The following is a 24,545-nucleotide window of genomic DNA, read 5'->3' as shown; positions in this document are numbered from 1 at the left end:
TTTGTGTTGATAGGCTTTCAAAGTATACCTTAAGTGGCATCCTTATCAAGCAAATACTGTACCTACTTACACTTACATACTTCACTGCGATTACTTACAGATCTAAATGTCTGCTGCCATGTCAGCCGTGTCATCTAGGCCATGTTTTCACAACACAGCCATGTAGAGCTTGAATTGAACTTGGAATTCACTCTTTATTTGAAACAAGGGTAGGGCTGGGTAAGGAACTTTAATATAGTTTGAGCATGGATTACATTTTTTCTATAGCACTCAAACAAATATCCACAGTTGGCACCCAATGCCAACTAGTATTTTGTAATACTATTAACATATTCTTTGATCAGAATTAGAATTTTTCACATCATAATGTTGACAGCTTTATAGTTAGTAGAACATGGTTGTTATTGGTGGTGGGAACTATGACTATATATATTGTGAGAGGACACAATCATCTGTCAGAGATTTGCCATGCCTTTTTTTTTTTACCATACTGTTTAATATCTCCATGTCCTTTAATATCTTTGGGTGCATTAGACCATTGTATGCATTGAGTGCAAAAAAACGAGCTGCAAAACCTGAATCGTCAGATCTGTGTGGCATGTAAACAAAACCCCATGAGAACATTGTAAACAATACAGACTAAATAACATATCAAACATAATTTCCATTGACACTGCAAGTTACAAGTAAGTCACAATGCTGCCTTGTACTAACAGTATTGTGAACAAGACTAAACCACATATTTCACATTATGATTGAAACCATATTCAGAAGGTACTATACTGTCTTTGCCAACACTTAAAGCTGTGAAAAGATACTTAAACATTTGTTTTCCACAACCTGCTGCTGATTATCAGATGATAGAACTTTCACACCTGCCAGGCACCTCATATGACACCTGCTCTCCATTTTAGCAGGTTTCCCTGCCTCACCAATTTATACCAAGTTTAGCACAGGTCATGTTGAATGGGAAAGGACTGCTAAATGGTAATAATTCATTTTAATATGATTTAGAATCAATTTGATGAAATACTTTCATGTGTGAGGTAGTTAATAGTGTGAATTTGATTAAAAAAACAGGCATATCTGAGTGGTTATGATTTAATAGTATATAATTTTACATATATCATGATATATCATGATTTCATCCATATCGCACACAGCTGCATTAAGACAGCTATAAAAAGCTATATAAAAACATTCCTGTGCTCATTTACGTAGGTTATTCTAAGAAGCATATGTATTTATGCTTCTATAACCAAAATTCAGGTAATTGTATGCCATAATACCCAGCCCTAACCAAAATCCCTGTTCCCCAAATTTATGTCCTAATCCTTGTGAAAACTGAGCAGTATGACTTGGTGACATGAACTCTGACTCATCCTTTGTGGCATTGTAGTGGAGACAAAAGTTGTTAGCTGTGGCTGAAAATGTTTTGGCTCAGTTCACATCTTAAAGGGAAATCCTAGTTTCATATAAACTGGGTCTTGTTGGCGGGTGGGCGGGCCAGAGCTTGTATGCTGTGTATTTGAGAAGTGATGACATCTTGGCAACCAAGTAGTGTTTGTTGAGCAAAAGCAGCAAATATCAATTGAATTAAAAACTTAACAAATCTGTGCAACATCTGCATCATAATGCACTGCTACGTTAATGAGCCCAACCATGTGTTCAGTTAGTGAATAACGGAAGGGAAATAGTGTGTAGACACTAGAAGACTGCCATATACAAAATGCCAAATCAGTTGATTAGTCAAGGTTTCTCCACAACCTTTATTTAGAGGAATAGCTCTGTTTAAATAGAGCTAGAAGAATGGCCTTGATTAAACTTAAGTAACACATAACTGATAAATACATTTTCTGAAACATGCACCTTATTTTCCTAGATTGAATCAGAAGACACAAAATCACTGTCTCCCTCATATCTGATGAGTCAAATGTCTACCTGAATGTGTAAATAAATATTTCACTGATAAAAATAATTCAAATTGCATGGAAAAGAAAAAATCTTAATTCCAATCAGTACACTTGCTTTGCGTGTACTTTGTATTCACTACTGACGCGAGGCACTGGATGTGTCAAGTTAATGCACTACAATGACATTGTGAACACAATAAGTGCCACACATTTCAAATAGCCATTAGTGGCCGAATCCAAATAGAAAAGGTAATGTATTGTCTCTGCCAGTTCTTACTAGCTGTAAAAAAATAAAAAATAATTTCAACTTTGCCAGAGCATCTCTATCACCTGCTACTGTTTGATTATAAGCTAATAGAGATTGAACTTCAGACCTACCTCATATCCTGCCTTAGGTGCATTACATTTAAGTGGCATGCGAGCAAGGCCAGATGAAGCGGCACACTATTGCTCTTTCATTATTCTTCAACATACCCTTCATTTTATCTCAAAAACAACAGTACTGCAAGGAAAATGGAAAGTGATTCCTTGGCAAAAATGAACATTGATAAATGGTTACACATATTAGGACCAAGGATCAGGAAAAAGTAAGAAGGTGGAAAATAAGCACGAGGGACACTAAACACAAGAATACAAAGGATACGTTATAGTAAGTCGAGTTTTAAATCAGTAAAGCATCCACTTTTGTACTTACAAATCAGTGAAGTAACTTAAGTATAGGATTTTGTATTTAGTCATAGCTTTAACTCATCAGACTATTAATGCCACTTGTTGCTCATGCACAGGGAGTCAGAGCATCTTCAGCAGCATACAGTTAGGTCTTTGTCACTGAATGATGGTCACATAATTGACAGCCTAGTAATAATAGCACAGTGTTGTGCAGGGTTGCATGGAGTTTTTTGTCAGTCATGTAATACCACTGAAATTCATTAAAGTTTGCTTTTCTCCACTTAGATCCCTCTACCCACGATGGGGAGGAGTATAAATCTGAAGGTATTTGGAACCAGATCTGTCAAACAAATTCAAAATTCCAGTTGAAAAAGTCACATTTTATTTTTGCTGGAAATTATCACACCAATGCTTACAAGTTTTTTGTTTTGTTTTCAGTTGTGTTTTTCATGTTAGTATGTTTTTCTTGTTGAGGTTGTGCTGTGTTGTTGTTTTGAAGCTTCACTGAAAGCATATCTTCTTCACGGTGGTGAAAAATGTTCAAAATGTACTTTAAGCTTTTACGGTTACTCAGACAAACAGGAAGAGGAGCCTTTTGCCATGTTCTTGAGCAAGGCCTTGTTGTTTAATCTGTTTGTCTCTAGAATACTTCTCAGGATTCAGTTCAGCTGTAGTGTTAGGTTTGCAATTCTAAATGAAATGATAAAATTTTAGAAAAATATCTTAAACTCACTGCTGAGTAGCTACAATGGAATTTATGTTACTGTATAGGAAATTAAGACTATAATAAATGTGGCCCAAATTACAAGGTATAAATACTAGGTCAGAAAGTATGTATTAGAATAAAGTATTTTAAGATCACTGTGAAGTCACAAAACCACAGTGTTTTAAGTCCCACACAGTTCATCGTTTGTAATGAGCTCCACCTTGTCATTCTTGTTACTTATGTGCCACATCACTGTCAATCTAGAGGTGTAAAATCAGCATACATTTCAGCTTTGCGGAGCCAGTTTTTAAACTGAGCGTAGTGGGCCATTTTTGACAGCTTGCATACCCTGGGATTTGTGATCAGCCCAATATCGTGGGACATCCCTGTTTAGAAATTCAAAATTTCAAATTTACACCTTACTTTGTTTTCCAGGGATTCAGTATTTAATGATATTACAGCCAGACTGTTGTTCAATAACTTAATGTTTATATTATATGTTTGCAAAACTTTGTGCTTCTGATCTTTTGGAGATGTGGAGATGTGGACCTGTGGCCTTTCAGCAGCTGTTTCTGCAGTAGTCAGGGGGGCAGGAATGACAACATTGGTAGTGTTGCTACGGGTTGCATGTCTTTTACATTTTGTTAACCCTTCTGCTTTGTTCCTGGAACATTTCATCCACTTGCTGTATGTAAATTATTACATCTTATTTTACCTTTACCAAATTTACTTTGTATTTGACCTGTAAGGGAATACATATTTCTCTTTGGGCATTTGTATCACATCAGAAGTCAGCAGTCGTACAGCCCTCCTGCCTCAAATTTTTGTATTTCCTCTTTTTTTTCCTGCTGCTGTTTGCAGAAATGTACAACCCAGGTGCCAAAGACGTGGTTGATGTCCTTCCTCCACCAGTGCAGTTGATTGTTCCGCCTCCGATTCCTCTGCCTGCTGCACCCTCTATCGATGAGCTCATCCAACAGAGCCAATGGAATCTGCAGCAGCAGGAGCAGCATTTGCACACACTAAGACAGGTACAGAGCAAGAAAGAAATGATAAATCTGGCACAGAGAACATCCTTCCTTCAGTGATGTTTTATTTCTGTTTTTAGGTTTTTGCAGTAACTAGACAAATCTTTGGAAGATATCATTTTGACCAAGTGAATGTGCTTATGAAAACATGACTTGTAATGCGTGAATAAACATTTTATCAAAGGAATGGACCCTACTGAATACATACAGAATACAGAGTAACTCTTTTTCAACAAACAAAACATAGATGAGAAGTTTTGTTCATAAATACATGTGAATACATAAATACATTTTCAAAATAATAATGAAGGTCAACAGTGTGAAAAAAAAAGTTAGACTCCCTTTAAGAATCCTTACTGTTTAAGTCTCTTGTATTTGTCCCTTGTAAAGAAGTGCCTGGGATGATGGCCCTTCATCTTCAGCTCTTCCCTGACAAGAACCAACTTTGAGTTGACGTCTTCTACAATTTTGTTTCCTTCCTTAAAGACACTACAGCAGAACATCGTGAGAACAATGGGAGGCTCAATAAGAATTTTATATAGCAAAGCTTTTTTTTTTCTTGATGTAGGAACAAGTGACTGCTGCCATAGCTCTGGCTATGGAGCAGCAGACGCAAAAACTGCTGCTGGAAACTCAGTTGGATATCACAGAATTTGACAACCTGCTGCAGCCCATCATAGACACCTGCACCAAAGATGCCATCTCTGTAAGATCGCCATAATGGAGATTTTTTTAAAGATACTTATGCGTGTAGATTCCTGCAATATATCTCTGTAATGTGTTTGTTGTCTTCTCAGGCTGGTAAGAACTGGATGTTCAACAATGCCAAGACTCCACAGCACTGTGACCTGATGACGTCACATCTTCGCAACCGTATCACTGCTGATGGAGCACATTTTGAGCTCCGCCTTCATCTTATCTATTTGACCAATGACGTTCTCCATCACTGGTACACATACCTAAATACATACATAAACACAAATGAATTCGCTTTCTAAGAAGTGATATGTAGACCTAATTGCACCCTCATTAACTTAATTGTAAAAGCCACGTACTGTGGACACTGTGGTATCAAACACTGAACAAACATCGGTTTTGGTTATTATGTACCATTGGTGATTTGATTATACTAATTGGAATGTGCATATTAAATCAATGTAAAGTACTATGAAACTGCTGGAATTGAATGCATAAGCATTTACATTTTAGAAACTAAATGATGTATAGATTAATGGGAAAATTAATTGACCAGAAGTGAAACTATCCATTGCAGCTTGGGTCTGGGTGTGAAAGAAATCTTGTACAAAGAAAGTTATTTGGTTATAAAAAGTGGATTTTGTGGAAAGATTTTGTCCGAAGAAAGTTCAGCAGCTTTCAGTATATTTATTTCATTATGTGTGTTTTAATGTATCCTTCCAGCCAGCGGAAGCAGCAGAAGGATTTGTTGGCAGCACTGCAGAAAGTTGTGGTTCCCATCTACTGCACCAGCTTCCTGGCTGTAGAGGAAGAGAAGCAGCAGAAGATCACTCGGGTGAACGGCCACTGATTTCTTTGCCAGCGTTTGTCAGTTAGTACTATAGTGGTATATACACTGCTCAAAAAATCCATCCAGTCCATTTAGGGAGCACAAGTGATTGTGACACAATTACACCTGCTTTGGTGCAAATGAAAGTGACAACAGGTGCAATGGAGAGGCAAAAACAAGACAACCCCCAAAAAGGGAATGGTTCTGCATGTGGTCGCCACAGACAGTTGCTGTCTCCTTATCCTTCCTGACTGATTCTTCTCTAGTTTTGAGTTAGTTGGTGTTAGTGACATTGTCACTACTGGTAGCATGAGGCAGTACCTGCAGCCCAGTCAGGTAGTTCAGCTCCTCCAGGATGACACATCCACATGTGTGGTGGAATATCCTTGGAGGATCGCCCAGACCTTCATGTCATAGCCAGTGGTATCCTGTCTGCTGCCAGGTACTGGGATGAAATCCTCAGAGCGATATCAGACCATACTCTGGTGCAGTGGGCCCTGGGTTCCTCCTGGTGCAAGACAATGTCTGGCCTCAATTCAATTCCATTCCATTCCAGTCCAGTCCAGTCCAGTCGAAATTCCAATTTACAGCAGCATCAATAAAGCAGGTAGAGTAGTCAAACAAGTGCATGCTAGTTAAAAACAACAATTATATACAGAAGAATGAGATAAGAAGAAACATCATCCTAAAATTGTAAATAATATTTACAGACTGTTATGTACAGTAACAGGTTGTATTGCACAGATTATTGCACTGATTACTTGGAGCAGTTTTTGTTGTATAGTCTGACAGATGCGATACCGCTCCTTCACACACTTTGGATGTTGCATCCTGTCACTGATGGAGCTCCTCAGTGCAGTGAGTGTGTGTTGGAGGGGGTGGAAGTCATTGACTGTCATGGAGGACAGCTTGGCTGTCATCCTCCTCTCCCCCACCTCCTCCACCAGTTCCAGAGGGCATCCCAGGACAGAGCTGGCCTCTCTGATGAGTTTGTCCAGCCTTTTCCTGTCAGCAGTTGTGATGCTGCTCCCCCAGCAGACTACACCGTAGAAAATTATCCAAGGCCACAACAGAGTCATAGAAGGTCTTCAGGAGTGCCCCATACACCCCAAAAGACCTCAGCCTCCTGAGCAGATAGAGTCTGCTCTGTCCTTTTTTAAAAAGTGCAGTGGTGTTATGAGTCCAGTTTAGTTTGTTGTTCAGATGAACACCCAGGTACTTATAAGATGTCACCATCTCACTGTCCCTTCCCTGGATGTTCACTAGTGATGGGGGAGAGTACGGGCGCTGACAGAAGTCCATAACCAGCTCCTTGGTTTTACCCGCATTAATCAGCATTAATCGGACCGCATTAATCAGTTCCTGGATGATGAAGGCATTGATGCCTTTTACTGGCCTTCACGTTGCCCTGACCTAAATCCAATTGAGCACCAATGGGACGTTGTTATGTATCGATTCATCCAATGCCGCCAAGTACCTCCACAGACTGTCCAGGAGCTCACTGATCCCCTGATCCAGGTCTGGGAGGAGATCCCCCAGCACATCATCCATCAACTCATCAGGAGCATGCCCAGACGTTGTCGGCAGTGCGTACAGGCACGTGGGGGCCATACACACCACTGAGTCACATTATGAGTTGCTGTCATGAAATTCATGCAAGTTGGATCAGCCTGTGATTTCAACTTTTTACTTTGATTTTCGGTGTGATTTTGAATCCTGCCCTCAACGCGTTGATGATTTTGGTTTCCATTGACCATTGTTAAATCATTTTGTTATCAACAAATTATACAATGCACATCAGTAAGGATTTTCAACTTGAATAATTTGTGCAAATTGAGCTGATGTTTGATTTAAGTGGTCCCTTAAGTTTTTTGGGCAGTGTAGTACAGTGAATATCATGTTAGTTGAACTGTATCTTATTTATGCTGCAGCCTAACTCTAATGTTCACTCTTTCAAATACATATATAGCTGAATATGCAGCTTTCTTGAATAAAGGTTTTCAAGTACTTTCTGCTTGTTCTGCTCTGCACTTATTGAATTGGAAAGCTAAAAAGAATCTTTACCTCTTTTTGGTTGAAATTGTTGTCCCTGAGTCTAAAGTTTTTTTTATATGGTTCTCCCCATCTCCCCTCCACCTTTCCAGTTGTTGCAGCTTTGGGAAAAGAATGGATACTTTGATGAGGAGACCATTCAGCAGCTCCAGAATCCAGCACTGGGCCTCGGCCAGTACCAAGTGAGTGGAACAAGACTTGGGGCTCTCCTTTTCTGCTCAAAACGAGCAGTATGGCAAATGCAGTTTTTATTCATTTTTCTCAGTTGCTGGTCTATGTTTTTTGCATCAGTGCAGGTTTGCTAATTTCCTGGTGCCATACAGAGTGTTTATATAGAGATTGATATGTGCATGTACAGTTTTTAAGAGACTGAATATGATTTGTACCAATAACATCATTGAGAGTGTAATGTTGATTAAATACTAGTGCTGTCAATCGATTAAAATATTTAATTGCGATTAATCGCATAAATGTCTTAGTTAACTCGCGATTAATCTCAAATTAATCGCAAATTAATCGCACATTTTTATTTATTCTAAATGTCCCATTAATTATCATTTTAATACTGTTATCAACATGGAAAAGTGCAAAGGCTTGCTTCGTGCAAATGTTTTTTTATTGAAAACAATGTGTAGTGTTATATTTCACACTAACATTCTCACTTTGAGTAGTCATTCACATTTGAATGAATCAAATCTCACACATTTTAACACTGTCAATAAACAGATGACAAAAAAATAAATACTTGGTTACAAAAAAGCCCCTTCAACAACCCTTTCTAAGGGATCAAAACAGGGTGATACAAGATAAAGTTACAAAGTGCACATCATTGTAAACTAGGATTCAGCCTATAGTGCAGTTAAACCATGGCTTAAACTTTCCTTTCTTAAGTTTCCTCTGAACATACAAGCAGTCAGACTATAATGCTCTTCTGTTAATTCACCAGAGGCTAATCAACACAGCCTCTTATTTCTCTCCAGAAAGAATGAACATTACTTGGCTATGGCTGCAGTAAGCTTGTTTTTAGTTGCGGTATCCATATGCCTCGGTCCAAACTTTGGTCTTGTCAGTCGACCCATCTGGCAACTTTTTGAAACTAAACTTTCTATTCAGAATCTTGTTTGCATCCATTTCAGCGTTTCGCGCTTGACATCCGCCTACACTTTCACAGCTAGCGAGCAGGCAAGACCAAAACATGCACGGGGCGTGTCTATTGTTTTGTTTCTGGTTTACAATTGGATCCTGTAGTTTTTGTAACGTTATTAGCAGTGGCCACAGCTTATAAAAAACTACAAGTTCACTAGGTCACAAAGAACGTTAATCGCGCAATAAAAAAAATGATGCCTTTAAAATTGATTTGCGTTAAGGCCTTAACGCAATATTTTTGACAGCACTAGTTCATGGGTGTATTTCAGAAAAATAAAGCCCTTGGTGGTTTTCATTTATTGATAACACTGTGACAGTCTCACGTTTTACACCCCCTTCTCCTCTTTTAGGCATCTCTGATAACAGAGTATGCTGCAGTGGTGCAGCCAATCCAGCTGGCCTTCCAGCAACAAATCCAGGCTCTGAAGACCCAGCACGAAGAGTTTGTTGCCAGTCTCAAGCAGCCGCAGTCTGCACCTGTAGCACAGCTAGCTACCCCCACTGAGCCTGAAAAAGCCCAACCTATAACCACACAAGCTGGTGAGAAGACACAATTAACAAAGCCAGAGGCACAGCCTCATACAGCACATGATACCAGATTTATTGTTTATGTGACAACTGAACAATTTTGAACTTGCTATTTAAGACAAGCATATCAGTGACTCAGACTTCAAACTTCTAAACTTCTGTCTAGGTATTTGTTCTGCTCTACATTGACCAGTGCATGTATGTTTGTGCCATAATGTGTTGTGTTTTTGTTGTGTGTAGGTGATGTGAAGCCTCCCATTTCGGGTCCTCCTCCAGGGGAGTTTGATGGAGCTTCATCTACACCACAGGACCAAAGCAACCCCAGTGGCCCCTCAGAAATCCCGTCCAAGCCTGCGTGGTATGACCCGCAGCACATGGGCCCCTGGAACCCCAACCAACCAGTAAAGACTTATGTGTTTCTCATTGTGTGTGTGTGCGCGCCCGCGCACCATGTGTGTGTACTAGGGATGACAAGATTCACCGATTCATATCGGTGATCCAATACAAACGTTTGCGATGCGACTGCACCGGTAGATTCAAGGTACATCGGATATAATTTACAGGTGAATTTACGTTGCATCTCTTCTAGCCTGTCTGCATCTGTAAATTCCATAGTTAAATCGATTATTTCATGTTCTAGTACTATTCCCTGCCTAACGTGTTTTCCGAGGCAACCTGAATGCACCATCGCTCCTCCTTCACTGATGCAAGCATTGTTCACAACACGGATGGTAACGGGAACGACATTAGCAGCGAGGAGATATTCAGTGCACCAAAGAAGACACACAAATCAAACGTGTAGCAATAATTTGGGTTTTTCAAGAGAGAAGGTAAACTGGACAAAACGCACGCAATCTGCAAACAATGCCGAGCAGTTATCAGTTACGTCAGTAGCACAACAAACTATACACGTTGTTAATACTGTGCTTTCTGAAACTGTTAAACTGTTAAGTTGTATACGTTTTGTAAACTTGTAGAGACAGAAAACATAATTCGGAGTAAGGATTGTTTATTATAAATAAAATTTAATGCTCTGTCTATACATGCTGAATTATGTCTCTTTTTAAAAATAGGATTTATTGGTTTGCTCACTAAAAACAAACCAAATATTACATTCATCTCTCAAATTGATACAGAGAGTAAAGCAGAGTTGTGCTCTAAGAAATCTAATATGGGCACACTGTCCTACCACAACTAACTGTATCGAACTGGATCACATCATTTCGAAACGAATCTCTTTGTAAGCAAGTCATATCATTATCAAATCATTTTTGAATCGCATTGTATCGTGAACAGAAGCGAATCGCCTTGCATCAACAGAGGCTTCAGTGTATCGTTAATGTATCGTATTGATGGCTGCGTATCGAGATGCGTATCGAATCGCCTCAGTGGTGGAGATATACATCCCTAGTGTGTACATGCAGGTTGTTTGCATGTATACTTTCTTCAGCCTGCTTGTTTCACCATGAAAGGACCACAGAGCAGAGGAGTTTAGATTGAGATATCCCATCTCACAGTTATGGGAGGACTCATGGTCATGCATTTACAGACTGCAGTGAATGAGAAGACTCATAAACCTGCATTTATGATTTTATGGAGTTGATGGGGGTGCCATTCTAATGACCACTCTGTAGCCAAGCATATGTGTATTAAATTCAATGCAAGCAGCAGCAGGAAGCCATTGGAGTGTAATGAAATGTGCAGTGGCATGAGCTGTCTTTGATGCTGCTTGTTTGATGACCAGGCGCGCTGCTGTGTTTTGGACCATTTAGTTTAACTGGGAATGCTAGCAGCCCTGCCAGAATGGCGCTGCAACAGTCAAGGCCCGAAATTAACAGTGCCTGTACAAGAAGATGAGCATGAACATGATGAACATGTTACATAGTACAAATTGAAAGTTGTCTTAGGGGTTTATCAACTGATGAATCAAGTCATTAGTGTTTAGAGGCCAGCCCTCAACCTAGTCCCCCCCCGTATGACCTCAGGCAACAGGCAAGGCTCACACCCTTTCTGGCTTTTGTCCTTCCTCAGCCTCCTTTTGACCCAAACCAGCCTCCGCCTCCTTGCCCTCCCTGGAACAGTCATGAGGGGATGTGGAATGACCAGAGGGACCCAGGAAACTGGAGTGGAGGTCCACCCAGAGAAGGAGGACCCTGGAGCGGTCCAGGTGCGTCTGACCCAGGCCCTCCATCTTGGAACTCGTATGACCAGCAGCCACCATGGGGGAACCAGCCTGACCAGCCTCCATGGGGCCAGAGGGAGCCCCCATTTCCCCCACGCATGCAGGCATGTTGTAAATGATGGCTGTGGTTTGATTTCTTTAACTGCTTTTTATTTGTATTGGGTTGTCTGAAGATTCCCATTCATCCAGGTCATGGTATTTCTGCGTGCTTCTAAAGGCAACTGGACTTGCTTGTGGTTCTAGAAGACATTTCTCCTCTCATCCATGAGGTCACCATTTGACCCTAACGACTCGCATGATGCTGGGTGGAGCTATGATCTTGCAAGAGGACAAATGCCTGGGACTTCCCACCAGTCAGTTAAAACTTAGGAAGCCTTTAGGATGGGAAGTGAAACGTCTTCTAGAATCACAAGCAAGTCCACGAGCCTTTGGAAGCACTTAGAAATTGCATTGTATTGTATACTCTGCATTTACCTTGTGTAATTACAGTATGTTGTCATCTGAAAAATGTTGTAACAAGGATGTGTTTTGCTGCTCATTTACATGAATTAGTTTATTGTCTAACCTGCAATTTTACAGAGACCCCCCCATTTCAGAGGGCCCTTCCCACCCCACCAGCAACCACCTCCTTTCAACCAACCCCCTCCACCACCACCACACAGTTTTGGACGCTTTCCGCCACGCTTTATGCAGGACGACTTTCCTCCCAGACACCACTATGACAGGCCGCTGTACACCCCACACCGCTTTGACTACGCTCAGGGCGATTATCCTGGAGGTGCGAAGTGACTGATTTTTAAAGTTACCTGTTTTTGCAACTGTATTTAATTACTTTTGTTGTGTATTTTAACACATGCACCTTTGTTTGCCAGACATGCCAGGTCCTCCTCCCCACCACCATCCCAATCAGAGGATCCCTCCCCCTGGTATGGGAGCTGATCATCCTCCCTGGGGTGGAGGCCAGCACCCTGATTTTGGTCCACCCCCACATGGCTTCAATGGCCATTCACCACACATGCGTCACCGGCAGCATCCGGTCCAAGATGACCCCAGTCTGGTGCCCAATGTACCGTACTTTGACCTGCCAGCTGGTCTCATGGCCCCGCTGGTCAAAGTAAGTCACATGCTTTTGAATTGGCGACTAGGGCATGAAAATTACTTAGAACGTTGTCAGCTGATCAAATCTAAAGGTTACTTTCTTGCACGAAGAAAGCCAGCTTGATTGAATACTACCAGAGGAGAGAAGAACAATGCTAAAGAAATGCTGAATTGCCATGTTGGCATACTGAATAGATACGATCCAGGACTATGGATGTACTTAACAGAACTGTTTTTCAGACAACTTGAAAACAGACTAAATGAAGAATGTCTTTAACTTATGCAGTACAAATTGCCCAGTAGATTATAATAATGGTAAAGACCATTCAAATCTGCCACAGTACTGTAGTTTTCAAAATGGAACCCTGATCCACTACCAGTGCAATTTTAGAATTGGCTCATTAGATTCATTTACCCACAACAGTCAAACCTGCATGTCTCATGATTCTCCTTGTACTGTCTGTTGGCAAGCTTGAGGACTGTGATTATAAACCTCTGGACCCTAAAGACATCCGGCTGCCCCCTCCTATGCCTCCTAGTGATCGGCTGCTGGCTGCTGTTGAAGCTTTTTACAGCCCTCCATCCCATGATCGGCCTAGAAACAGGTACACACCTTCAAAAATTAGCCTGAAATTAAAATTGTACTTTGGGTCAGAATGTAGCAAGTGGTCAATTACTTCAAGTGGATGCTGTTGTTAGCCAACTAAAAGAAAGAGATGAAAATGAGATGTAACCACTTTTCTGTCTTTTCTGCATGTCCCTGTAGACAGCTTCAAACAATAGTGTGAACAGAACCCTGTTTGACATGTAAATAGAGTTTTTATATTTATTCACATTAATTTGTCATGAGTGCCACTTATAAGTGGACACACTGCCTAAAATCCTCAGTATGAAAAAAATATTTTCATTTGTCCTGCAGGAGGAAGTAAGGGTCTGGTCGAGCCATCAAAAAAATGATATACAGTGTCTTTTCCTGAACAAAAATGTCATGAGGTCAAGGAAAGATATGTAATTATGTGTCAGCAGATTTTGTTGACATGAGTCTGCCATGGTGAAACTACAAAGGATGGACTACTAGAAGTGCCCCTTATACTTTGGCCCATGTGTTCATTTGTGTTGTTTCATGCAGGTAATATAAACGTGGACTACCCATTGAAAATATCGACCTCATTACCAAGTTTGGAATTGAAATAATAAAAGGAATAATAAGGAATAATAGGTATGGATGTAGGATGTAGTGGTGCTGAGAGGCCTGCAAGACCCTTTAAAATCATGTGAAGCAGACTTATGTCAATGTGATATAAAAACTTGCTTTGATCATAAAGCCAAATGTTACTCTACGTTTCTGTTGTTGATCAGTTAAGTATATTAGCTACCCCACAGAATGGAGTGTCTGTTAACTGTGACAAACAGACAGATAGATCCACATTGAATGTGGATTACATCTCTAGCCCACATCCGTGGTGCATCGCTGTGAATGTTGCCACTACAAAGAAGTGTGACGGCATTATTTCACGTCCTTTCAAAAAGGATGGTAGCATCCTATGCTAAAAGAGATATGAAGGGAAGCACTGCTCTTATCATGGCCACCACTTAGTCCTTCTTGGTCATTTGATTGAGTTAGGAGTAGTACTTTGGCTGAGAACAGACGCTGGCTTACCCAGATAATAGCAGTTTCATATTTTCAAGTATCTTTAGCAGTTAATGTTGGCACAGGCAATGCTTGGAATTTAAATGTGTGACAGTGACAAGTTAAAGATGAGAATGCTGCCAACAGTCACATTGATAAAGAGTAAGTAGTTTGACAATGGCAGTGTCGCAGTTGTTAGTGAAAGAGCGCCTTAAAATCATCAGATTGTTTTCAGTAGTTGTGTAGCAGCAGCACTTATGACAAACTGCATCTATGTAGTATTGATAGCTTCTGATTTAATTTGCTATAGATCATAGTTTAGAGCTGGCTGTGGTTTGTTCCCCAACCAGTGAAGGCTGGGAGCAGAATGGCCTGTATGAGTTCTTCAGGGCCAAGATGAGAGCCAGGAGGAAAAAGGGACAAGAAAAACGTAACAGGTGAGCCTCCACTTCATTTGGATCTTTGTCTCTTGTTCTAGCTCTTTGTTTTCATGTGTATTCTAAGTTCATGGCTTGTGTTTGGACTTTGTAATTGTAATTGTTTGTCAGAACAAGTTTTGAGATTACAGTCTCTGTGTTCATTCTGGTCAAAGTTAGTGGTTGTTCCAGAAGGCTTCTCTATGTCATTGTTGGTGCATTAGGGGGTGGAGACACCTGACACTCTTCATTTACCTCTCAAATCCCCCTCTCTCTTTATGGCTCACTCCTTCAATTCAATTCTTTGTAATTTAATTGAATTTTATTTATATAGCGCCAAATCACAACAGAAGTTGTCTCAGGACTTCCCTCATGAGCAAGAACTTGGCAACAGTGGCGAGGAAAAACTTTTAACAGGCAGAAACATCAGGGAAAACCAGGCTCTGGGTGGGCAGCCATCTGCCTCAGCTGGTTGGGTTAGAGACATGAAGAGAGACAGAGACAGGAAAAGAGAGAGAGATAGACAGAAATGGAATCACAGCAACACTGTCAGCTCTTAACTTTATGTAGCACATAGCATAGTATATACATATATCACTATGGATGTAATAATAATTACTGTAACTACATAATAAGCACTATAACTTCAGTTTTGTCCGAATTTAGCAACAAAAAATTGCAGGTCATCCAGGTCTTTATGTCTTCAAGACACACTTGTGGTCTACTTAACCGATGGATTCTTCTTGCTTCATTGATAAATATAGCTGGGTATCATCTGCATAGCAATTAAATTTTATGGAGTGTTTTGTGATAGTGTTCCATAAAGGAAGCATATAAGGTGAATAGAATTGGTTCAAGCACAGAATCCTGCGGAACTCCGTAGCTGGCTTTCATCATTAACATGTACTGAGATCAGTCTGAAAAGTAGGATTTAAACCAGCTTAGCGCAGTTCCCTTAATGCCAATGAAATGTTCCAGTCTCTGCAATAGGATACCATGGTCAGTGGTGTTGAATGCAGCACTAAAATCTAATAAGACTAGTACAGAGGCAAGTCCTTTGTCTGATGCAATTAGAAGGTCATTTGTAACCAGTGATGTCTCTGTGCTGTGATTCACTCATCAAATAAACTGTTGTTGTGTAAGAAGTCACACAGCTGATAAGCAACTGCTTTCTCAAGAATTTTTGAGAGATATAGGTCTATAGTTGGCTAAAATCCCTGGATCAAGAGTAGGCTTTTTAAGTAGAGGTTTTATTACAGCTACTTTAAAGGACTGTGGTACGTAGCCTGTTGATAAAGACAGATTGATCATGTCTAATAAAGAAAAGCCAATTAAGGGTAAAACTTCTTTAAGCAGCTTAGTTGGGATGGTCTCTAAAATGTAGGTTGACGATTGTAATGACAAATTTATTGAAATTAGTTGGTGAAGGTTGACTGTGAAAAACAAAGTCGAAAAATAGGTTTAATAACAATTTCTATGTTCTGCGTTTGAAAATAAATCGGTACCTATTGAGGTCAAGAAGTGATGAATTCTGTCTCTCATAGTAAGAATTTTATCATTAAAGAAAATCATGAAGTCATTACTACTGAGGGCTAAAGAAATACATGGTTCAGTGGAATTATGGCTCTCTGTCAGACTGGCTACAGTGCTGAACAGAAACTTGGGATTGTTCTTATTTTCCTCCATTCCAGTAGTCGTGGAGGCAGTCGCTCCAGGAGTCACTCTCACAGCAGAGGGAGGTCTTCGTCCCGCTCCAGCTCTCGCTCCTCAAAGTCCTCACGGTCACGGTCCCGCTCATCTCGCTCCCACAGCCGCTCTCGCTCCTACTCACGATCCAGGTCTGCAAACGCACACATACACACACACACTCACACAGATATATATAAAAACACTGAAATTCCTTGAGGAATCATACAGAGAAACACATGTGAAGGTCTTGTCAATATGCAATTAAACACTGATCTTTATTTTTCATCTACAATGTTTATCTTTTTAAAATAATGATAATAATAAACTTTATTTGTATAGCACTATTCATTACAAGACTTGCAACTGCTTTACAACAAAGAAATCGCAATTGCTTCACATCCAAAAGTCAGAATTAAGATTAAAAAAATTGATTGAAAATTAATGTAAAATAAGATACAGAATAAAAACCCCTTGATAGTAATAGTAAAAATAAGATAAAGCTAAGGATGAAAATAGAAACATCACCAGTCTCCAAACTCTATTCCTACAATACAATGACAGTCAGCATTTTAAGACTTAATAGGCGAGAACTCAGAAAGTGTTTCGCACATTCAACCAGTGAGCACCTCTAAAGCAATTTAGCAGAACAGAGTATTCCAAAATGCTGATGGACACAGATTCACCACTGGTATTGATTAATCAAAATAAGTCTATTTCAGCCTACCCCAGAATGTCTTCCGATGGGTTTAACCTCAGTGTGTTTCTGTGTCAGGCACAGTCACAAGCTGCCCCAGAAAAAGCCATCCTGTTGTGGTGGTGGGGTTAAAAAAAACACACACACGCCACACATCTTTTTATAAGGTGAATGAATAACTTGAGATAGAAAATTTAACCCATTAAATTGTAGTAAGAAAAGTGTTTAGGCAAGTTATAGCTAGTTAAAGGCTAAAGTGAATAGATAAGCTTTTAGCTTTCTTTGGGGCATAATTGACAAAGGCTGCATCCCCGATTTTCTTTCGACTGTTGCTGGCAACCTTCAGTAAACCAGCAGATGATTGCAGTGTTCTTGGAGACAAATACTGAACAAGGGATTTAGCAATGTAGCTGATTATGGGCTTTGTATACAAGGTGGAGGACCTTAAAATCAATTCGAGATTGTATGGGAAAACAGTCCAGAGCAGCTAAAACAAATGATGTGTTGGACGTGTTTGGTTATTGGTGTGGGTGGAAAGGACAAAGAAGAGTTGGAAGAGGAAGGGAGTAGGTAGGGCTGGCAGTATTTTTAATGAGAGATTGTGCAACTCTGGGCACATCATAATTAAAGAACTCTGCAGTAAGGACAATTAGCTGTAAGCTGTCAGCATCATGGCATATTACCTACTGAGGTAATTCTTGCATGATATCATGACAGCAGTGTATTTTTCCCCATCCGAGATGCTCCACCAGAGACAATAAAAACTTTACTTTTTTTTTGTCATATTGAATATTTGATTCAATCTAGTTTAGCCAAAACAAATTATTTTTTGTCATTTTATTCAAACATATTTTCTGTAACATTCTTATCATTATCTGATGAAAAACACAGATTGAATGATTTGGAATCCAGCTTTGCAGAAAGTGATTGGTCTAGTGGTCTGATGGTATCAATTTAAGGAATACATTCAGACATGAAACCTGTGCACCTTCCCAGCAGAGCTCTTTTTAATTCCAGGAATTTGTCCCCAAAGTCCACTGTTTTTTTAGTGGAAACCAAGGCAGAACCCGTGACAATGGCAACATGTTATATTTGGCTAAGTTTGTGCAGTGGAAAAGTCTTAGGTAATAGAAAAGATAACTGTGTGTCTGCGTCCATTTCACGTCTGACTGAACAGATACAGAGCCACGTAATGACTATTGTTTCACTTGCCACACACCCATTGTATTTCTATGCTTCAAGTGTTTTTTTGTTTTTTGTTTCAGCAACTGAACATACTATGATATATTGCTTCTTCTTTAGCATCATTACAAGCATTTTAAGCCAGAGGCAGTCTATCATACCTTCACCTGTCTCTGTTTAGGTCCAGGAGTAGATCCAGGTCATCTCGGAGTCGCTCTCGCTCCAGATCCAGATCACGTTCGCATTCACCCACCAAGAGGCGGCGGGGACCCAAATCCCGGAGCTCCTCCCCTCCGTAAGTGCCCTTCTCTGCTCTTTGATAGATTTGAAGATGCTTTCATACAAGACTCTGTTTATGCTTTACTGTAGTATAGATGACCACCTCCTGCTCTCTACAGCTCCACATCAGTGTTGGGCACCCCTCCCTCCAAACTGTCTGCAGATACCAGGCTAGGGGAGGAGAATAAGGGTCACCAGCTGCTGATGAAGATGGGTATGCTCTTTTTTTTTCTTCTTTTTTTTTCATTTAAGATGATTATTCAGTTTTCCAGTATGGCTGCAACTAACGATCATTTACAGTGTCGAATAACTGGTTGATTATTTTCCTAATTCATCATTTAGTTGTTTGGTCTATAAAATGTCAGAAAATGGTGAAAAATAATGATCAGTGTTTCCCAAAGCCCAAGATGATGTCAAATGTCTTTATTTGTCCACAACCCAAAGATATTCACTTAACTGTCAAAGAGAAGTAAAGAACAAGAAAATATTCATATTTAAGAAGCTGGAATCAGAGAATTTTGACTTTTTTCTTAAAATAATTACTTCCATAATTATAAATAATTACCAATCTGATCAATTCATTATGAAAAATTATTTTATAGTTGACAACTAACTCAACTAGCTCAATTTTTTCACGAAGAGTATTTGAGGTATCTTTAATGTTGAGGTTTTCTATGCTGAAATGTACAGGCTAAATCTGGGAACTTAAACTTAAAAATAAAATGACAACATGCTGTATACACTGATTTCTAGCCTTTTCTCTATTCTCCTTTTTTTGTCCTGTCTAGGCTGGAGTGGTTCAGGTGGTTTGGGGGCCAAAGAACAGGGTATCCAGGACCCCATCAAAGGAGGAGACATCAGGGATAAATGGGACCAGTATAAAGGTGTGGGGGTGTCATTGGATGACCCTTACGAGAACTATCGCAGGAACAAGAGCTACAACTTTGTTGCCCGCATGAAGGCACGAGAGGAAGGTACGTCAACAGACTTTGATGTTGGTTTTGAAATGGAATTTCATGCTGCTCGCACTTAACTGCCAAGATAAATGATTCATGGTACTAAATATTATACTACTAATACTAATACCCTCTTCACACTGGACAAAAAAAAAACACAAACACCTGCTAACATTTGGCTTCTGTCTTCAGTCAAAAAGGGTACAATCAGCATTCATTCCTGAGTCAAATGACTTAGTGTAATGGACTGAGTAGTCTATTGTAATTATTGGCTCCAGCTGTGATTCGTGATAATTCATAATTAGTGACAGAAAAATGACACCCGGGTGGACATGAAAATTTTTGCCTCTTGTCCAGCATGATGATCATGTACATTAAAGTTCCAGATGTTGGTGTGTAAATGTTGCCTGACATGAGACAAAATTCTCAATTTATTACAGTCACTTTCCATCTCATGAAAGATATACCAAAGTAACTACCATAAGATATTCACTGGCCTCTATGATGGCCTTTCTACTGTTCCCTGTTTTCCAGTGCTTTCATGACCTCAAACGTGACTCACCAGATACAGTGCCTTGCAAAAGTATTTACCCCCCTTGGCTTTTTACCTACTTTGTTAAATTACAACCTGTAATTGAAATTTAATTTAATCTGAATTTTGTTTCATGGATCTACACAAAATAGTCTAAGTTGGTGAAGTGAAATGAGAAAAATATATATACTGTATGCTTCGGGGCATTCAATCATTTGCAACTGGACTTTGTCAGTTTGTCTTGGAAGACGTTTCGCCTCTCATCCAAGCAGGCTTCATCAGTTCATGCGCATCAGGCTATATAGGCCAGCTCTAGTCTAATGAAATGGTGTTAGATTCTAGTATTTATCCTCTATGTGAGGCCAACCCCCAAAGCCAAGGATGGTATCACTCTATTGTGAGACAAACAATCCCCCATTAAGGCGGGGTAGGGTGCGACCCTTGGGTGTCAACGACAGTCGTCTGCCTCGTTAGTGTCCCATTCTTGTCATTGGGAGGCTCCTTGAGCCATGTGTGAACGGCTTTGTTGTTTATTTTCATAGGCTAAATTTTTGAATCTCTTTGGAAGAGATGAAAGGACAGCATTGTATGTGGGAGATAGGTGGTGTCTCAGACCTCCCTCTCTGTTCAGAGATGGTTTTTCAACCTTGACATGGATGGCTTCTCTCACTCCTCTTTCAAACCATCTGTCTTCTCTGTACAGAATATGCACATTTTTATCCTCAAAGGAGTGTGCTTCCTCGTTGAGATGCAGGTAAACAGCTGAGTCTAAACCTGAAGAGTTAGCTCTTCTGTGTTGTGCCATGCGTCTGCTCAGTGGCTGTTTTGTTTCCCCAATATATAAGTCTGTGCATTCCTCACTGCACTGGACTGCATACACCAGATTGTTCTTCTGAGTATGAGGTGTCCGGTCTTTGGGGTGCACCAGGGGTGCACCAGCCTTTGTCTGAGAGGTTTGAAATGTACCGGGATGTTGTGTTTGTTAAAAATTCGCCTGAGTTTCTCTGATACACCAGACACATATGGAATGACAATGTTATGCCGTCTGTCTCTCTTTTCTTCCTCTGTCACCCTGTTCTTTCTGGAAGTGGCTGAACTTTTCACAAAAGACCAGCTGGGATAACCACAGGTTTTGAGGGCATCCCTCAGGTGTTTGTGTTCCTTGTCTCTGGCCTGTTGGCTGGTGGGAACATTATCAGCTCTGTGTTGGAGAGTTCTGATAACACCTAGTTTGTGTTCCAGTGGGTGATGTGAGTCAAAAAGGAGGTACTGGTCTGTGCGAGTAGGTTTTCTGTAAACCCCAATATGGAGGCTCCTGTTCTCTCCAATGTGGACATCACAGTCCAAAGAAGGCAAACTCATGTCCTTGACATCCTCTCGAGTGAATTTGATGTTCTTGTCCCCTGGAGACCACTTGTTCCATTTCTTGGTGTCAAAAATAAGGAGGCACATTTTGAGTTTGCCAAAAGGCATGTGGGCGACTCCCCAAATGTATGGAGGAAGGTGTTCTGGTCATATGAGACTAAAATTGAACTTTTCAGCCACCAAGGAAAATGCTATGTCTGGTGCAAACCCAGCACATCCCAGCACCCCAAGAACACTATCCTCACAGTGAAACATGGTGGTGGCAGTATCGTGCTGTGGGGATGTTTTTCAGCAGCAAGGACTAGGAAACTTGTCTGAGTCGAGGGTAAGATGGGTGGTGCTAAATACAAGGATATTCTTGAGCAAAACCTGTTTCAGTCTGCCTGTGATTTGAGACTGGGACGGAGGTTCAACTTCCAGCAGGACAATGTCCCGAAGCATACTGCTAAAGTAACACTTGAGTGGTTTAAGGGAAAACATTTAAATGTGTTGGAATGGCCTAGTCAAAGTCCAGACCTTAAGCCAATTGAGAATCTGTGGCCAGACTTGAAGATTGCTGTTCACAAGCGAAAACCATCTAACATGAAGGAGCTGGAAAACAAGAAAAAAAAAGAAAAACTACTAATGTAAATTAATCAGTGTTTATAAGGGGAACAGATGAACAAGAAACTATTGCCATTGTTAAAGCATTCAAGACTGAAAAGTCAACAGACTGGAATTGTACTGATATGGTTGTGGTTAGAAATATTGAGTGTGTGGTGAAACCACTTACATACAGTGCTGTGAAAAAGTATTTGCCCCCTTCCTGATTTCTTACTATTTCTGCATATTTGTCAAACTTAAATGAAAAATTTAAAATGAACAAAATCAAGTTTTGCAGTGGCAGAGTCAAAGTCCGGACTTAAATCCAATTGAAATGCTGTGGTGTGACCTTAAACAGGCAGTTCATGCCCGAAAACCCTGCAATGTGGCTGAGTTAAAACAATTCTGTGAAGAAGAGTGGGCCAAAATTCCTCCACAGCGATGCGAAAGACTCATTGTCAGTTATCACAAATGTTTGATTGCTGTTATTACTGCTGCGGGTGGCACAACCTGTTATTAGGTTCAGGGGCAATTACTTTTTCACATAGGGTCTTGTAGGTTTGGATAGCTTTTTTCCTTAATAAATAAACTCATTATTTCAAAACTGCATTTTGTATTTACTCGGGTTATGTTTATCTAGTATTAAAATTTGTGTGATCATCTGACACCTTTAAGTATGACAAATACGAATAAAAATAAGAAATCTAGAAGGGGCAAATACTTTTTCACAGCACTGTATATATCTATTGTAACTGCAATTATAATGTAATGTAATTGTAATCAATCGCTACAAATCGGCATATTTGTTAGCAACAGTGATACTAGACCCATGCTTGAGTACAGAGTACTTGGTTTTATAAATTTCAGACGATAAATAATAATACAGTAATTTTTAAACAAAATATAACTGTTCTTTCTTTTCTTGTTTCAGTCAATCGGGAACCTCAGGAGGCCCCTTCAACTGAATGATGTCATCAAATGGCATCAAACAATTCCCCCACCTTTCCCCTCTCCACCTTCATCAAGGATTTGAATGTCCCTCTGTTTTCTGTCCATTACTCTAGGCCCAAATCCTTCCTTTTTCCTCAGAAACCAGAGCAACAATACTAAGTACCACCACACTTGTGAATGCTATGGAGTGTAGTGTTTTTTTTATTTCAGTCTGTCCAAACAGGAAACATCAAATTTGCAGTTAACACTAACACTAGTAACACTGCAGAACTCAACCAGGATTTTTCATTCAGCAATTTTTGCAGGGACACTGGAACTACTACAGTGTAATGGCAGCGTGAAGTCTGACAACAGAGGGCCGACTCAGACTGTGTCTGAACATTTAAGATAGCTGCAGAAAAAAATGGGACAAATGGTTAAAAATTTAGAATGGAATAAAATGACTGTCAAGGCAATGCTTTTGAAAGTGATTCAATCCTCTTTCCAGATATACATATTGCATGTCAACAATTGAATGAGGAAGGATGTTCAATTATTTTCATTTGGTCTTTTATTTAAGCGTTTTCATTCTTCTCCCTGAAGTTAAGTTGAAGGTTCAGTATACCCAAATCAGAAAAAAATCACATTTTCTGCTGAATGCTGAAGTCCTTATGAAGAGTGCTCACTCTGAATGCTGACAAAAATCTCATTATTGAATATTTAAAAGCATTTGCAAATAATACTGAATATGTGTGTATGGCCAGATGTCACTTGAGTGGAAACATTTGGTTATTTGTGTGAACTGGTCCTTTAGTAGAATAAGAAGGTATGATGGCTCTTCTTTTGAATCTTGTTGGTTTTTAACTGCTGGTTATTGTGATACTTTTTCATGTAATGACTTCTTCGGTGGACATACGCAAGTCTGTCATTTAGATGTACGAAAATAAATCCCACAAAACAAAAAGTTATGGGTATGAAATCAGTTGTATTTTTTTTATTCACAAAACACACTGCAGAGACATAACCTAATCAGACACTGACTCATAAATTTTTCCTTGTTTTTGATTATGTACATATATTGAAGAAAAGCGCAAAATTCAGTGAAGTTCTTCTGACAAACAGTGTGGGCTTCATTGATAATTTGCAGACTTTCTGGGGAAGACCTGGTCTGATTAGGAGAGACGGCATCCATCCCACTTTAGACGGAGCAGTTTTCATTTCTTTCTTTTATGCAAATTAACCCCTGACAACTCAGAGTTGAGACCAAGAGGCAGAGCTGCAGCCCTACACGCTTCTCTGTGCCTCCATTAGAGCAGTTACCCACCCAACACTCCATAGAGACTGTGTCTGCTCCCCGACCACATAAACTAAGTAAACCAAAAGTACAGAGAAGAGGAGTTAAACATAAGAATCTAATTAAAATTAGAACAACCTCTGCAATAG

At 40.0% G+C, this 24,545-nt stretch overlaps 1 protein-coding gene across 4 annotated transcripts in view; it reads left to right on the top strand.

Annotated features, from left to right (window-relative positions):
• Positions 1 to 24,066, top strand: part of cherp (calcium homeostasis endoplasmic reticulum protein) — a 51,223-nt gene extending 27,157 nt beyond the window's left edge. The window contains exons 3-20 of one of the 4 annotated variants that reach the window (XM_070961062.1): positions 2,868 to 2,906; positions 4,150 to 4,319; positions 4,885 to 5,022; positions 5,114 to 5,265; positions 5,736 to 5,847; positions 7,986 to 8,075; positions 9,390 to 9,579; positions 9,808 to 9,968; positions 11,599 to 11,853; positions 12,329 to 12,527; positions 12,622 to 12,863; positions 13,319 to 13,452; positions 14,828 to 14,914; positions 16,588 to 16,731; positions 18,640 to 18,753; positions 18,857 to 18,951; positions 19,526 to 19,711; positions 23,104 to 24,066. In XM_070961062.1, the coding sequence (XP_070817163.1) occupies positions 2,868 to 2,906; positions 4,150 to 4,319; positions 4,885 to 5,022; positions 5,114 to 5,265; positions 5,736 to 5,847; positions 7,986 to 8,075; positions 9,390 to 9,579; positions 9,808 to 9,968; positions 11,599 to 11,853; positions 12,329 to 12,527; positions 12,622 to 12,863; positions 13,319 to 13,452; positions 14,828 to 14,914; positions 16,588 to 16,731; positions 18,640 to 18,753; positions 18,857 to 18,951; positions 19,526 to 19,711; positions 23,104 to 23,141 (2,546 nt within the window). In that variant the 3' untranslated portion in view covers positions 23,142 to 24,066. Of the gene's footprint in view, positions 1 to 2,867; positions 2,907 to 4,149; positions 4,320 to 4,884; positions 5,023 to 5,113; positions 5,266 to 5,735; positions 5,848 to 7,985; positions 8,076 to 9,389; positions 9,580 to 9,807; positions 9,969 to 11,598; positions 11,854 to 12,328; positions 12,528 to 12,621; positions 12,864 to 13,318; positions 13,453 to 14,827; positions 14,915 to 16,584; positions 16,732 to 18,639; positions 18,754 to 18,856; positions 18,952 to 19,525; positions 19,712 to 23,103 lie in introns of all 4 variants that reach the window. The other 3 variants (XM_070961061.1, XM_070961064.1, XM_070961063.1) reach the window with 3 other exon arrangements.
• Positions 24,067 to 24,545: the final 479 nt, after the last annotated feature.

This window comes from Chaetodon trifascialis, chromosome 4, assembly GCF_039877785.1.
Source record: "Chaetodon trifascialis isolate fChaTrf1 chromosome 4, fChaTrf1.hap1, whole genome shotgun sequence".
NCBI classification, from domain to species: domain Eukaryota; kingdom Metazoa; phylum Chordata; class Actinopteri; order Chaetodontiformes; family Chaetodontidae; genus Chaetodon; species Chaetodon trifascialis.
This window is presented reverse-complemented; position numbering and strand designations above follow the sequence as displayed.